The sequence below is a fragment of the Nelumbo lutea genome, chromosome 5 (assembly GCF_056320005.1).
Source record: "Nelumbo lutea isolate HS-2025 chromosome 5, American lotus-T2T, whole genome shotgun sequence".
Classification (NCBI taxonomy): domain Eukaryota; kingdom Viridiplantae; phylum Streptophyta; class Magnoliopsida; order Proteales; family Nelumbonaceae; genus Nelumbo; species Nelumbo lutea.
This window is the reverse complement of record NC_142688.1, coordinates 52,791,297-52,804,067: the sequence shown is the minus strand read 5'-3', so window position 1 is coordinate 52,804,067 and position 12,771 is coordinate 52,791,297. Positions and strand designations below refer to the sequence as shown.

General features: G+C 37.0%; 1 protein-coding gene across 1 annotated transcript; it reads left to right on the top strand.

Moving 5' to 3' along the window:
* The first annotated feature begins 2,400 nt into the window (after positions 1-2,400).
* On the top strand, positions 2,401-11,651 carry EMB3129 (GTP-binding family protein). Its single transcript, XM_088943343.1, has 9 exons — positions 2,401-2,601; positions 7,021-7,164; positions 7,298-7,414; positions 7,547-7,690; positions 7,781-7,867; positions 8,509-8,624; positions 8,900-9,081; positions 10,887-10,944; positions 11,022-11,651. Exons 1-9 carry the CDS (start codon positions 2,473-2,475, stop codon positions 11,143-11,145), a joined length of 1,101 nt encoding a protein of 366 aa, XP_088799469.1. The 5' UTR covers positions 2,401-2,472; the 3' UTR covers positions 11,146-11,651.
* The last annotated feature ends 1,120 nt before the right edge of the window (positions 11,652-12,771 follow it).

The following is a 12,771-nucleotide window of genomic DNA, read 5'->3' as shown; positions in this document are numbered from 1 at the left end:
AAAAGTTTCACATTGCATTCACACTTTTATATATAGTATAGATGTATTTTTGGTTTTCAAAATTGAAACCAACAACATGTTCTTGAATTGCTAATTTAAAGAATATATGTTCATTTGGTTTTTTAGCATCATATTCCACAAATCCTTTAACATCTCTAAAACAAATTTTGTTTATATTTTAAAAACTATTATTTTATGGTTTTAAAAATATGTATTATTTAATACAAACTAAACTATTTTTGCTCATTTACTACACCAATAGATGATAATAGGGTGAGCTGGATGGCAGTTCGAATGTCGATTGCTTAGTTGGCCATAGACCTGTTCATGGGCCGAGCCAAGCTTTTACTCTTTATTAACAGAAAAATGTTAGGCCTGAGCCCGAGCCCGAAGCCCAACCTAGTAAAAGAAATTCAATTTTTTCCCTATTCAAATGGACATTATCTATTTTAATTCAGATGTTTTTTCCCCTATTTAAATGAACAATGGGCCTACAAGTGAATCAACAACCTTCTTAAATAAATAAATAAATAATTATTCAAATGGACATCACATAGGGTTTTTACTTAGGTTTAATTATAGGTCGGGCCAAGCTGGGCTATTTTGGCAAAGCTCGAGCCCGGCTTGAATTTTATGCGGGTCAGGCTTTTTGGCTTGAGGTTAAGCCCGTGGGCCAAAAAGCCTGTTCAAGCCCGTTTGGGGGCTGGGCCGGCCTGTTGGGCCACCTGACCCATGAACAGGTCTAGCTGGCTAGTCGAACTGCAAGACAGGAAAGATCAGAGAGCCCGGGATGGCTAACCCAGCATGGTCGCTTCAATGCTTAAGTTAGAACTTGATTGTGTGCGAGCTGAAAGCTTGAGAGTATGAAAGCTAGTAAGCAGTAAATCGCACGTACCTGGGTTACAAGGGCTGGTGCCCTTATATAGATGAGCTTCTACGGTTCTCACGAAACACCTCTGACATCCTCGGCCTACGCCGTTAGGAGTCCGTTCCGCCCTAGCAGGTGGATAACTTGCTAGCTGATAAGGCTTATCGTGTCCATCCGATCCGGGCGGGATGAGGATAAGACCTACAATCATGTGGCGTGATCCCGAAGATCTTAGAGACAGTTGACATACTTCTAGAAGTCCGCTACGTGTCACCTCAGTTGGTTGGGCCATCCCAAACTACTTGGACCTCGGTCCTTGCCGAGGTGCCCAAGACACCCGAGGTGGCCTAGCTCACCAAGGTGACAGGAAATGCTAATGTGGTAGGAAACACCTAGTCATAGTCCAGTTAGCAGGTTGCATTCACGTGTCCGCTATTAGTAGGTCGGGCCAAATCACCCCTCATCAATAATCATGAGTGCTTTGGTTCAAATCTTCACATCTTCAAGTTATTTTGAGATTTATTTCAAGAAAATTTCAGTTCTAAGGTTGGTCCCACCAAGGCCAATCAAGGCTAATTCCAATAAGGTCAACCAAGGTCGGTTCTCCAGCCTGTTCAAGTAGGGTAAAATCCTAAACTTTAGAACCAACCTAGGTGGGGTGGGGGGAGGGGGCGAGGGGGTTCAATAATTTGGAACCAAACCCTACTCAATAATAAATTAGATAGGGTTAGTTCAAGATTGGTTCCATATGATTCCAGGTAGAAAACTTATCATTTGCTCACCCCTAGCCAATATGTCTCATTTGAAGTTTTGAGCATAAGAGTTAGGCTTGGCCCAAATAAAAGAAGCTGAGGTCGGGCCCATATGTCTAGGCTTTTAGGTTGGGCTAGCCTTAGCCTGGCCCATGGTCTAACCCATGGTCACTAGTAATTAGAGCCTTAGTGTTTTATGGTAGTTTGGGCTCATGCTAGTTGTTATGTTTGTAACCCACCATTGACTTCGATTGTTGTCCGATCAAATCGTCATCTAATCCTATTTTTAGTTTCTGTTCTTCTAAAATTTGTCATTTGTCAAAATCATTTCGATGTTGGTGGTTGAACTGTTCACCATTACTTTGTGCTTGGTTGTACGATTGGGATAATCTTTGATGTTTTTGTTTTTTTGAAGAAAAGTGCTTTTTTAATCTCAAATCTCAATTTTATAAAAAAAGGATTTGACTATTATATGAAAAAGATATGGCATCCGAAAAACAAATGACTAATAAACTGGAATCATAAACATTGTAGCAAATAAGGTATTATTTATCAAAATTCATGGATGGGTTTTGATTTATCAAAATTCTTTTCATGCCATATCTTCCCACATCATAGATTTTCCCTAAAAGTAAAACAGAAATAAAAATATAAATTAGACCTAAAACGGTTCAGCCTCCGGATCGGACGGTTGAATCGATGACCCCGCGACCCGGAGGCAACAACGGTTCAGTTCCAGGTTGGTTTTTATTTATTTTTTTTTCGAACACTAGTCAGTTTTCCTTATCCTCTCTCTCCACCCAATCTCTCGTTCGGATACAGCACAGCTGCACAGGCTCCAATCAAGCAGCCATGGCAGTTCAACTATCGGGTTTATGGCTCCCCAGTACAACAATCTCACCTCACCCTCTCCGCAGTCGAAGCAAATCGTTAGCAACTGCTCTTGCATCAGTTTCTCCTTCACCCCTCCCCTCTATTCAGGTAAGATATTCAGTAGTATAGAAGACTTCTTTCAATTACTATTTGTTCCATTTTTCGTTGATGAACTGCTTCTTCAATATATTTCAAAATTCTAAGTCAAATTTGATTTAGGTACTCTCCATTTCCAATTCAGAATATGTCAGTTTGTATGTGAAATGCTTCAGTTACGGAACATTTGAGTTGTACTTATCTCGTTATGGTTGTTTTTAAATTCTGTGAGAATCTGTTACAGATGGGCATAGGTTGCTTCATTTGGTCTCTTCATCCTTATTTGATTGTGTTGAAGTTGGCAAAGTATACAGGGGAGGATGTACGATCAAGTCTTATGTTTACCATTTTGAAAATGCCAGAAAATCAATTTGTTTAAGCAATTTGCTTGGTTTCAATATTGCTAAACGATTGGAATCTCGCATCCACAGAATTTCTTCTTGCAGATTTCGAAGCATCCCAAAGTAGTGCAATCTTACAAGGGACTAGACAGTACTGTCCCAGGGTTTCAACCAAGATAGGACTGAATCATTCTCCTGAGAATTTGACTAGTTCAATAGATGATGCATGCACAACTGATTCGTTAGTCCTGAAATCACTCGGTTATGCTAAATCGTAATTTCTTCGTCCAAGGATTTGATAATCTATTTAATCGTCCATGCCATAGTGAAGTTTCAAAGTTCCGTTGTGTTCGTTTGAGTTTTAAACTCGGGTTAATTTCCTTTAAAGGCTACATCTTCTAAGTTATTAAATCCAGGACGATATCCCTGACTTATGGCCATTACGAATCTCTTTTGGCATTTAATTGTCAGAAAATGGATTGAATGGTATTGATAAAAAAAATTATTGTTTTTTTGATAAATGATAGAAATTTGATTAGAGCATAATTAAGTATTACATGATTACAGAGTACATCCAGCAGAGGCGCGAGATGCAGCCCCAGCCATATAAACAGATTACAACTGAGCCTAGAATAATTCAGACTTATGCACCCCCTGTTTTGCAGAGAAATCAGCCTTCCGGTTAGCTGACTGCCTTTCCCGTTGGACTGAAATTGTCATATCTCTGACCAGCCACTTAAATCTTTTAATAGATTCTTTGTATTTCCAAATTACAGTTTCAGATTCCTTCAACCACCCTATGTCTAGTTTAGAGTTGCCTTCAATTCCTTCAACCACCCTATTCCTCCCAACTTTGGGAGGAATAGGTTTAGACCAGATTTCATCAGTAGGACAAGGAAGAGAGTTTGGGTCTAAAAACAAGAAAGAGAAGGAGTCACAAGAGAAAAAGACCTCTGGGGTGTGGAATCCAAATCCGACCATCTGATTTAGAAAAATCCAGGACAACAGAATCAAGACTTTGTAACAATGAGGTTGCCCTTTCTGATTCAAGGTCCCTTAAATTTCTTCTTAACCCTAAGTTCCAGCTTAACCCAGTCAACTCAGAGAGGGAAACAGAGTGAAAGACAGGTTCTTTTTTAAACAAAGAAAGAGAACACAAAGAGGGGAACAAATCTTTAAGGGTTGAATTACCAATCCAAAGGTCCTCCCGAAAAGAACCTTTTCTCTAGAACAAACATCATACCTAATTTGCCATAGGAACTGAGGAAGCATTCCACAAATAGATTTCCAAGGAGACGCCAAACTAGCCCTCAATGATACCCCAGCATCCCAACCATTGCCTGCAGAACCATGGATACTACCAATCACCTCTTGCCACAATCTTCCCCTCTCTAGAGTCCACCTCCAAAGCCATTTACCTAATAAAGAGGAATTTTTCTTGTTTAAGTTTCCTGTGCCTAGACCCCCTTCATCTTTACTTTTACACACTACATCCCATTTGATCAAATGATCCTTTCTACCTTCCCCTGGCTTCCACAAAAAATCTCTCATAAACTTTTCTAGCTTCATCACTTCCCTCCATGGCATTTTAAACACCCTAAATAATAGACCGGAAAATTTTCTATATCAGTGTAATTCTACCTCCCATTGAAATATAATTTCTCTTCCAGGCAGCCCATCTCTTAGAACACATTTCCACAACTGGGTTCCAAAACCTGCTTTCTTTTGGATTGTCTCCTAGTGGCATCCCAAGGTATTTCAAAGGACAAACAGTTATCAGGCAACCTAAAGACTTTGCTACTTACTCTAGCTCCTCCTGTTCCAAATTTATTCCTGCCACACAACTCTTCTCGGAATATGATCAAAAATTTTATTGAATGTCTTGTCAGGAAATTGCTATGTTCAAAATTTTGGAGGGTGTCAATTCCATGGCAGAATTCATGTACCATATGGGCTGAGCAAGTTTTTAGAAAGTGCTTCTGGAAACAGAATTTAGTTTGTTTGAGATTACCATATATTTTAGTTGTAGATGAGCTTCAGTGTTGTTTCACTAATTTGGAAAACAGAGTACACAAGGAAACCAAACATGTTTAAAAAGAAACCCTTAGAAAATTACTAAATAAAGAATGTCACTTAAATTATTGACAAATGAAAATTTTTGGTTCCCATATAAGTTGTCCATAACTTGTCCAAAAGTTGGACTTACTGGAGTAGATTCTATCCTTGAACAAAATATAGGGCCTTCTATAGACTTGTGGGCTAGAAGAATGCCCTTTGTTTTAATAAAGTTTTTGTTGTTGATAAAAAAATGCCCTTTGTTCTTGATGCTGTTAACAGCTTGGAGCAGACGAGGTGAAACTTTTTAAGATTGTATTTTTTTATAACATTATCGGAACCATAATGCCCTAGCGTATGACATCACATCTTAAACACTGAGAGAATTTGATGTTCACTTTCAAAAATCATGTGCCTTTTAGTTAAGCTAGGTGGTGTGACAATAGTCTTCATAAGAAAAGTTTGCATGGCAGTAGCAGACTCCTTGAGGTGACATTTCAGGAATGCTACAAATATGTGGTAATAATTGAATTATATGGAGCCTTCTTCATATGTCATTATGAATGATTGGGAAGCTAATATCCTTATTCCCATGTTAGCTCTTTCACTGGAGTCTGGAAGGGAGGATAGAAGAGCACGGAATGCTAGCTCAAAGGAGCTTTTCTCTGTGAATCTTTTAGAAAACCACCAAGGTTGATCTGTTGGCATCCTCCTGAGGCTGGTAGACTCAAACTCAATTTTGATGGGTGCTATTTAGGCATCCCTGGTGGCTCCAGCATGGGAGGGGTGGTAAGGAATGGCAAGGGGTCCATTTTGTTAAGCTACTCAGGTGCTGCAGGGTTTGGCAATTTTTGAAAGCTGAAGTATTGTCACTGATTCAACGTCTAAAATTTTTGGCACAACAAAGATGGATAATTATGATTGTTGAAGGTGATTGCCAAGTTGTAATTTCTTGGATAAATTCAATGGTAGAAAGAATCCCCTTGGAGATTTAGATCTTTGGTAAGGGAGGCTAAGGTTGTGGGAAGCAGCTTGAATTGCTCATTCAGGTGGATTCCTAGATTGGCTAATTCTGTAGGTGACAGATTGGCGAGATCTGGTGTAACAAATCAAGAGAGTATTTGGGGAATGCCTGGTCCTGGGGTTCTGTTGTAATATACTGTTATAATTTTTATGTTGTTAGTTTGTTCAGCTTGTGGCTGGTTTGTATTGGTCCTGCTACCTAGCCTGGATGGTTTTCTTTTTCTTTTTTTCATGGCAATCAATAAAATAATATCTCATTATTTATCAAGAAAATGTCTTTATACCATATCTTACTTGTAGTGAGAATGCATATTCGTAAAAAATATGCCAACAAAAAAATCTCCTTTTTTATACAACTAGTGTTGGAGTACGTTCTAACAATCAACCATTTAATATGGAGATAGAGGGATGTATTGAACCAGTATATGTTATTTCTCTCACGTGAAAATCTGGTTTTCCATTTCCTCCTCCATTTTGATCATACCTTTAATGTGTCAAATCATTTTTGAGCAACACTGCATGATTCCTGGCAATGTGTCAATTCATTTTTAGTGAAGAGTTTGGAGAGATAATATCTTCCCCTCCTCTGCCCCCATCCCAATATGTTAGCAAACCATATAAAGTAATAATTGAATTTAAAAGGCAAGAGATGTCTGGTATTTAAAGATAAGATAAAAAGGAAGGAAAGCTATCCAGAGTTTATTATTAAGTTGGTGGATGATCTTTTTGTCCTCCATACTGAACAACACAGAAGTTTGAATCTTAAGAAATTGTTATAGTGAGTGGAATAGTGTTATCTTTGAGACATGAGATGATATATAAATAGAATATACACCTTTTAATTGTACCATAGATAAGAAACATGGAACCCTTTTTATTGAATGGCAGTACATCTTATCATCTTGTCTTTTTCTCATATTTAAATTCAATCTTTTATTTACTTTCACATACACACACAGACTCATTTTCTCAGTTGACATGAGGAACATAAAGTTGAAAGAAAATATTGCAGATTGTGGATGGAAAGGTTCCGGGATGGTACCATGACAAAAATGCCAATTCTAGCAATACATTTGAAGGCTACCAGGGAGAAAGTGATTGGATTGATTTGGATGCTGAGCTTTACCATTGGACAAAGCCTTTGCATCCTGTTCAGGTAGAAACAAGGCGCTAATCGTAATCTTGCATAATTGATCTTTGAGATGCTAGCATAATATAATCATCATTTAATTTAGAGCTGGTGGTGCCTACTTTAAGATGCCATGGGCTTTGACATCTAATTTTGGCAGTGGTATCCTGGCCATATTGCTAAAACAGAAAAGAAACTTAAAGAACAGCTCAAGTTAATGGATGTTGTGATAGAGGTGAGGGATGCAAGAATTCCTATGTCCACAACTCATCCACAGGTGGGGTTCTCTATTTCATTTATGTGGATATTGGTTAATTTTGAGTTGACTATTCAGGGCCTACAAGTTAGAAATATAGTTGTGATCTCAAGTCCACTCCTTTGTTTCTTTTACTGAATCTTTGTTGGGCAGATGGATTCCTGGCTTGGCAACAGGAAGAAAATTCTAGTTCTGAATAGGGAAGACATGATTTCTACTGCAGACAGAAATGCATGGGCTACTTATTTTGCACAACAAGGAGTAAAGGTTGTTTTCTCCAATGGGCAACTAGGAATGGTATGTAGATGAAACTCTTTGTCATTTTTCTTTTGATAGTTTTATTTACATGGCACAATATAATATGATAATTCTTGTTTGGAAATGCAGGGCACCATGAAGCTAGGGAGGCTTGCAAAGTCACTAGCTAGTGGTGTGAATATCAAACGTAGAGCCAAAGGACTACTTCCTCGTGCGGTGAGGTTTTAAGATTTTTTATTGGATAATACTATTTTAATGGCTCTGTTGTTGTCTTTTGAGACAAGGGCTTTCATTTATTCAGAATATTTATATACTTACCTGCTCCATTAATATTTTATGTGCAAATGTAATTACTTTGTTAAGTGATTGAAACTGGTAAGAACATGGGTTTTGAATCTGGTAATGTCATTGGAGATATAAGTCTTGTTCTTGCATAGGTGTCTTATTTAGTGAATGATGAAATATGTCTCATCTGAGATAGGTATTTGAGGGTGGAATGGTCCAATTATAGGGGTTCACTTTTGATATAAAGTCTTGTAGGTAGTAATATCTCTAAGAATTCGTAGTGTTGAAAGCAATTGCATTTTAAATTATTGAATTAGTAAGCTTGCCGATATCAATTCTTCTCTATAGAACAGCTATTACTATTTTTGCAGTATATTTTCCATTCAAGCTTGGGCCATTGATCTCCCTTACAATACTAATATCTCTACCTTCAGCCTGCTTTCTATCAAATATGAACCATAACTTCTTTGTGACTATGATGATTTCAGATGCAGTTTCAAAACTGGTGACATCTCATGGGTTTAGAAATCATGGCCGTATGTTATGTTGAGAACATTTTGCTTATGTGACAGGTTCGTGCTGGAATAGTTGGATATCCAAATGTGGGTAAATCATCTTTAATTAACCGTTTGCTAAAACGACGAATGTGTCCAGCAGCTCCCAGGCCAGGTGTCACAAGAGAACTGAAGTATGTAATTTTTATCTGTTAAATTTCAGACGGACATAGTAGTAGTGTAGTAGTAGTAGTAGCAGTATAGTGTTCTCAACATAATTTTTTTTTTTTGTTTTTGATCAGCAACACAAGAACAAGCATAATTCACAATTTGTTCCATTTATTTGAAAACTTCCAATTTAAAGGGCTGTGTATCATTGAAAGTGCATGTGGGAGTCAAGTGGAACAAGAAATTTTGTTATTGTAAAGATGTTCTATCTATTCATTACATCCTTTTTCTCCATGGAAAGATGGGTTCGTTATGGGAAAGATTTGGAGTTGCTGGACTCTCCTGGTATAATCCCAATGCGGATTAGTGACCAGATAGCTGCAATAAAGCTGGCAATTTGTGATGACATTGGAGAGAGATCATATGATGTCGTTGATGTGGCTGCAATCCTTGTACAGATGTTGACCAGGCTTCCAACAATAGGTATGTTTCTTCTTGACTTTTAAACTCATTTTCTGGTTGCTTCAAATTCCCTGGAAGATCTAGAAGACATGTATTGATTTGAAGCCCTTTGCAAGACTCACATTGTATCATAGGGGTTCTATGGTTCTGAATGAATGCATGGGCCATTTTGGTCCAGTATTGGTATCGTAAGCTCTATAACTAGCAGCAGCTTTGTAAGAATCAAACAACTCTATGCCAGGTAGAAAGTAACCTGGAAGAAATGCATGACTATTAGGGATAAGGAAATGGGTATCGAGGAAATTGTTGATAATATTACAGTTAAGGTAGCACATTGGGTAAGATGTTGGACGTATTTACTCCTTTCTCTTTTAATGATTTCAGCTGAAATTGGAAGACAGTGGTTGATTCCACTTTTGTCAAGTCATATTTCATTGCTGAACAGTACCCTCCACCTCCATTCTACCTTAAGCTGAACGATAATGGTTGTAGTTTACACAACCCTGGGATTTCAGGAGTCAGGTGTGATAAAAAATAGTGATGGACACATTGTTGCTATGTTTTCAGGGCCAATTGGGATTGGGGACTCAACAAGAGCAGAATTAACAGCAGCTCTGTTGAGACTAGGAAGAGAAAAACCTTTAAACTGTAGAAATATCATCATTGAGGTGGATTAAAGGTTGTTATTTGGTGTCTACAGCACAATCTGAATGGCACTTGGCACCACAAAGAGATCAGAGAGGGAGCTAAGAACTAGCTTCAACTGGATACCTCAGTATAACAGTTTGACAGATGGGCTTGTAAAGCAAGGGGCAGAGAAGAAGTTAGATGTTTTGGAATCTGCTTATTTGGGAAGCGAGGGGAGTTGCAAGCTAATAGTTTGACATTTTCAATATAATTTTCTAACAGTTACTTATAAAGAAAAGCACACCTGGGGGATTGAATTCCTGTTCATATTTATAATGATATAAAAAATAATCTATTTGAAACCACTTCTTCCAAATTATCAGTAAAAAAACTACTTTTTCCTTCCCATTGCTGTTCTAGGTTGGAGGAAAATGAAGAATTTTGGAAAGTGGTGGATAAGTGACTCACTGTACAAGCATGTATTGGAATTCTTTCGTTGGTTTGAATTACTGATTTATAACAGTTACTCAAAATATTATTTAATTCAGTATTTACTGAAAATATTAAACCTTGATGGAAGAAACTTTGACATTATCGATAAAACAAAGAAGAAAAGTATTATTGTATGAATTGGAAACAAGAAAATTCCAATGTTTTTGCTGAATTAACTGAATCTGTTAGGAATGTTAGTCGAACTCTTTTCTTGGAAAAAAGCACCTGATATGTTGATGGCTGTAATAACTGTTTACAGTGTTAAAGAGAAAATAAAAGAGAAAGAAGAGAGAACAAACCCAGAGTCACTCAGGATACCTAGGATTACTCTAAGGTTTATAGGAATCACTTACAAAGATATAATTGTAAAAGGTTTACTCAAATATCATTTGCAACTCTAGAGTTACCAATCCTAGCAGAAGGGAAACAGAAATTACAGTTATCATTGTCATACTTATGACAGAAAGAAAATAACTTCTAAACTTCATAACTAATGGCTGAAATTTTAAATATGATTAGACAAAAGAACCTCTTAGGCCCGATTACCATAAACCTGTAAAATGACCAAAATAACATACTGTTTAAATACAAAAATACATAATATTTCAGAGAACTCAAGTTTTCTGACAAAGATAAGAACAAGTTTTGACTCTTCGGTTCCTACATTAACATATCTTGTACTAAATGCAGTTTCTTCATTCTAGCAGGTCCAAAAGCTCTTTACAACCGTTACAAAATTGATGTGGATGGTCTCTGTGGTAAAATGTAAGTACCTATATCGTGACCCAAATTTTTATCTTGATATCTGTATTGATCTGCCGCATACATTTCCTGGATTTCAGATTTGTTGAGAAGATAGCACTTCAATTGTTTAATGGAGATATCAATCAAGCAGCATTCCGTGTGTTGTCTGACTTCCGTAAAGGGAAGTTTGGTTGGGTTGCATTGGAAAGGCCACCCAGATAACATTGACAAATGGTTGATCCATGGGACATGCTTTTTTGAGCTCTTTACCACTATCCAGGCCAGACCTCCCTGAGCATTTGTTTCCTGGTCTTTACTGTTATGAAATACGGGGCTAATACTTGGTGCTGTCAGCATAACTGAAAGAATTCTACAAGACAAGTGCATTACATGATGTTGGCAGCTCTATAGGAGTTCAGAAAATACCCATATGCAATACCAAATGGTAGGTCATGACATGACAAAAAGGTGAAAAGCCTAAGGAGTAAAAGGGAAGAAAAAACCTGTTGTAACCTCAGTTCCTACAGTGTCGACACTCGCCATTTAACAGATGTTGAAATGTAATTGGTGGATCCAAAGCAAGGTACAATTATATTTTGGCTAATCTATTGAAATCCCAGGCATGTACAGGTCATGTATTGGAGATACTATCATATTTATCAAAATAGTTGTAGTTGATCAGTGAATCCATCTACAGTAAGAAACATCATATATGCCCAGTTCTGTCATCTTCTTGTCTTTTCCTGATAAAACCTCAGCAAAACTTCTTGAATTATATGATAGTGGCTGGGTTTGATTTAAGAAATAGTTATTGTTTCCCCAAATAAATCTCAGCAAGGTTCAAATTATCAATACGTATCACACCTTATCATAGGATACAACTTTGAACCATGAGTCTTAGATGATATCCCGATTTCAAAGTAATTTAAGGTGTAGAAGATATTAAAGATTATGAGCAAATTGACCAGTAATAGTGGTTTAGGTTAGGTGGGACAAGCTTTTCTATTGGCCAGTAAGTGTGCATGTGTTGTATCTTGCAACATCAAATGATGAAAATAATATTAGTCTCTAACCCAGATGAAAAAAATATTAGTCTCTAACCCATATAACCAGCAAGGTTCAAAGTATTAATACGTATCGGCCTGTATTGTGCTAATGGGTTTCTGATATGCCCCTTCAGGGGTTGTATCCGGTCAGACACTGGTTCAGAAGGTAGTTGGGCCTTAAATCGATTCCTCTGAACTGGTTTTGAAAAAATAAATAAATAAAACCTAAAAAAAGTATTGATACAGGCTGATTCATCCATACTTTGAACCTTGCATATAATTAAGACAAGTACTTGCATGAGGGTATAGTAGTGGATTTGTTGTCTTTCAACCTAAAGAACGAGTTTTTAGATCTTTATATTCGTAGTTTATATCAATGTTCTCAACTTCTGGTTGAACCCGATAGATTGATTGGCCTTTTACATGAACGGATTCCTAGGTATTTCTTTAAATCCAAATCACTTCACTGTAAAAAAGGTAATAAGATAAAATAAATTTTAGCTTGATCAACAACCTAATGACCTGATTGGTTGAGTCATTGACTTGTTTGACTCAGTCAATGGGTCATTAGTTATACATTAATTCTTTTTCTATTTGGCGCAGTTTTAATCATTTCCATCATTAGTAACAATTAATCTAATTTATTATATATACTTTTGTTTAATACGCTGAATATATAATATTAGAGACATTCCTATTTCTACGAGTCCTATGAATCTTCCATATATATTTTTTTTCAACTTTATTATTTAATTTATGAAAATTGTATGATTTTCATAGTGATAATCTATCAACACCATTT

Coding starts and splice junctions, on each gene's coding strand:
- EMB3129 (XM_088943343.1), top strand. CDS start 2,473: ATGGCAGTTCAACTATCGGGTTTATGGCTCCCCAGTACAACAATCTCA. Junction 2,602..7,020: donor CACCCCTCCCCTCTATTCAG/GTAAGATATTCA, acceptor AAAATATTGCAG/ATTGTGGATGGAAAGGTTCC. Junction 7,165..7,297: donor AGCCTTTGCATCCTGTTCAG/GTAGAAACAAGG, acceptor TAATTTTGGCAG/TGGTATCCTGGCCATATTGC.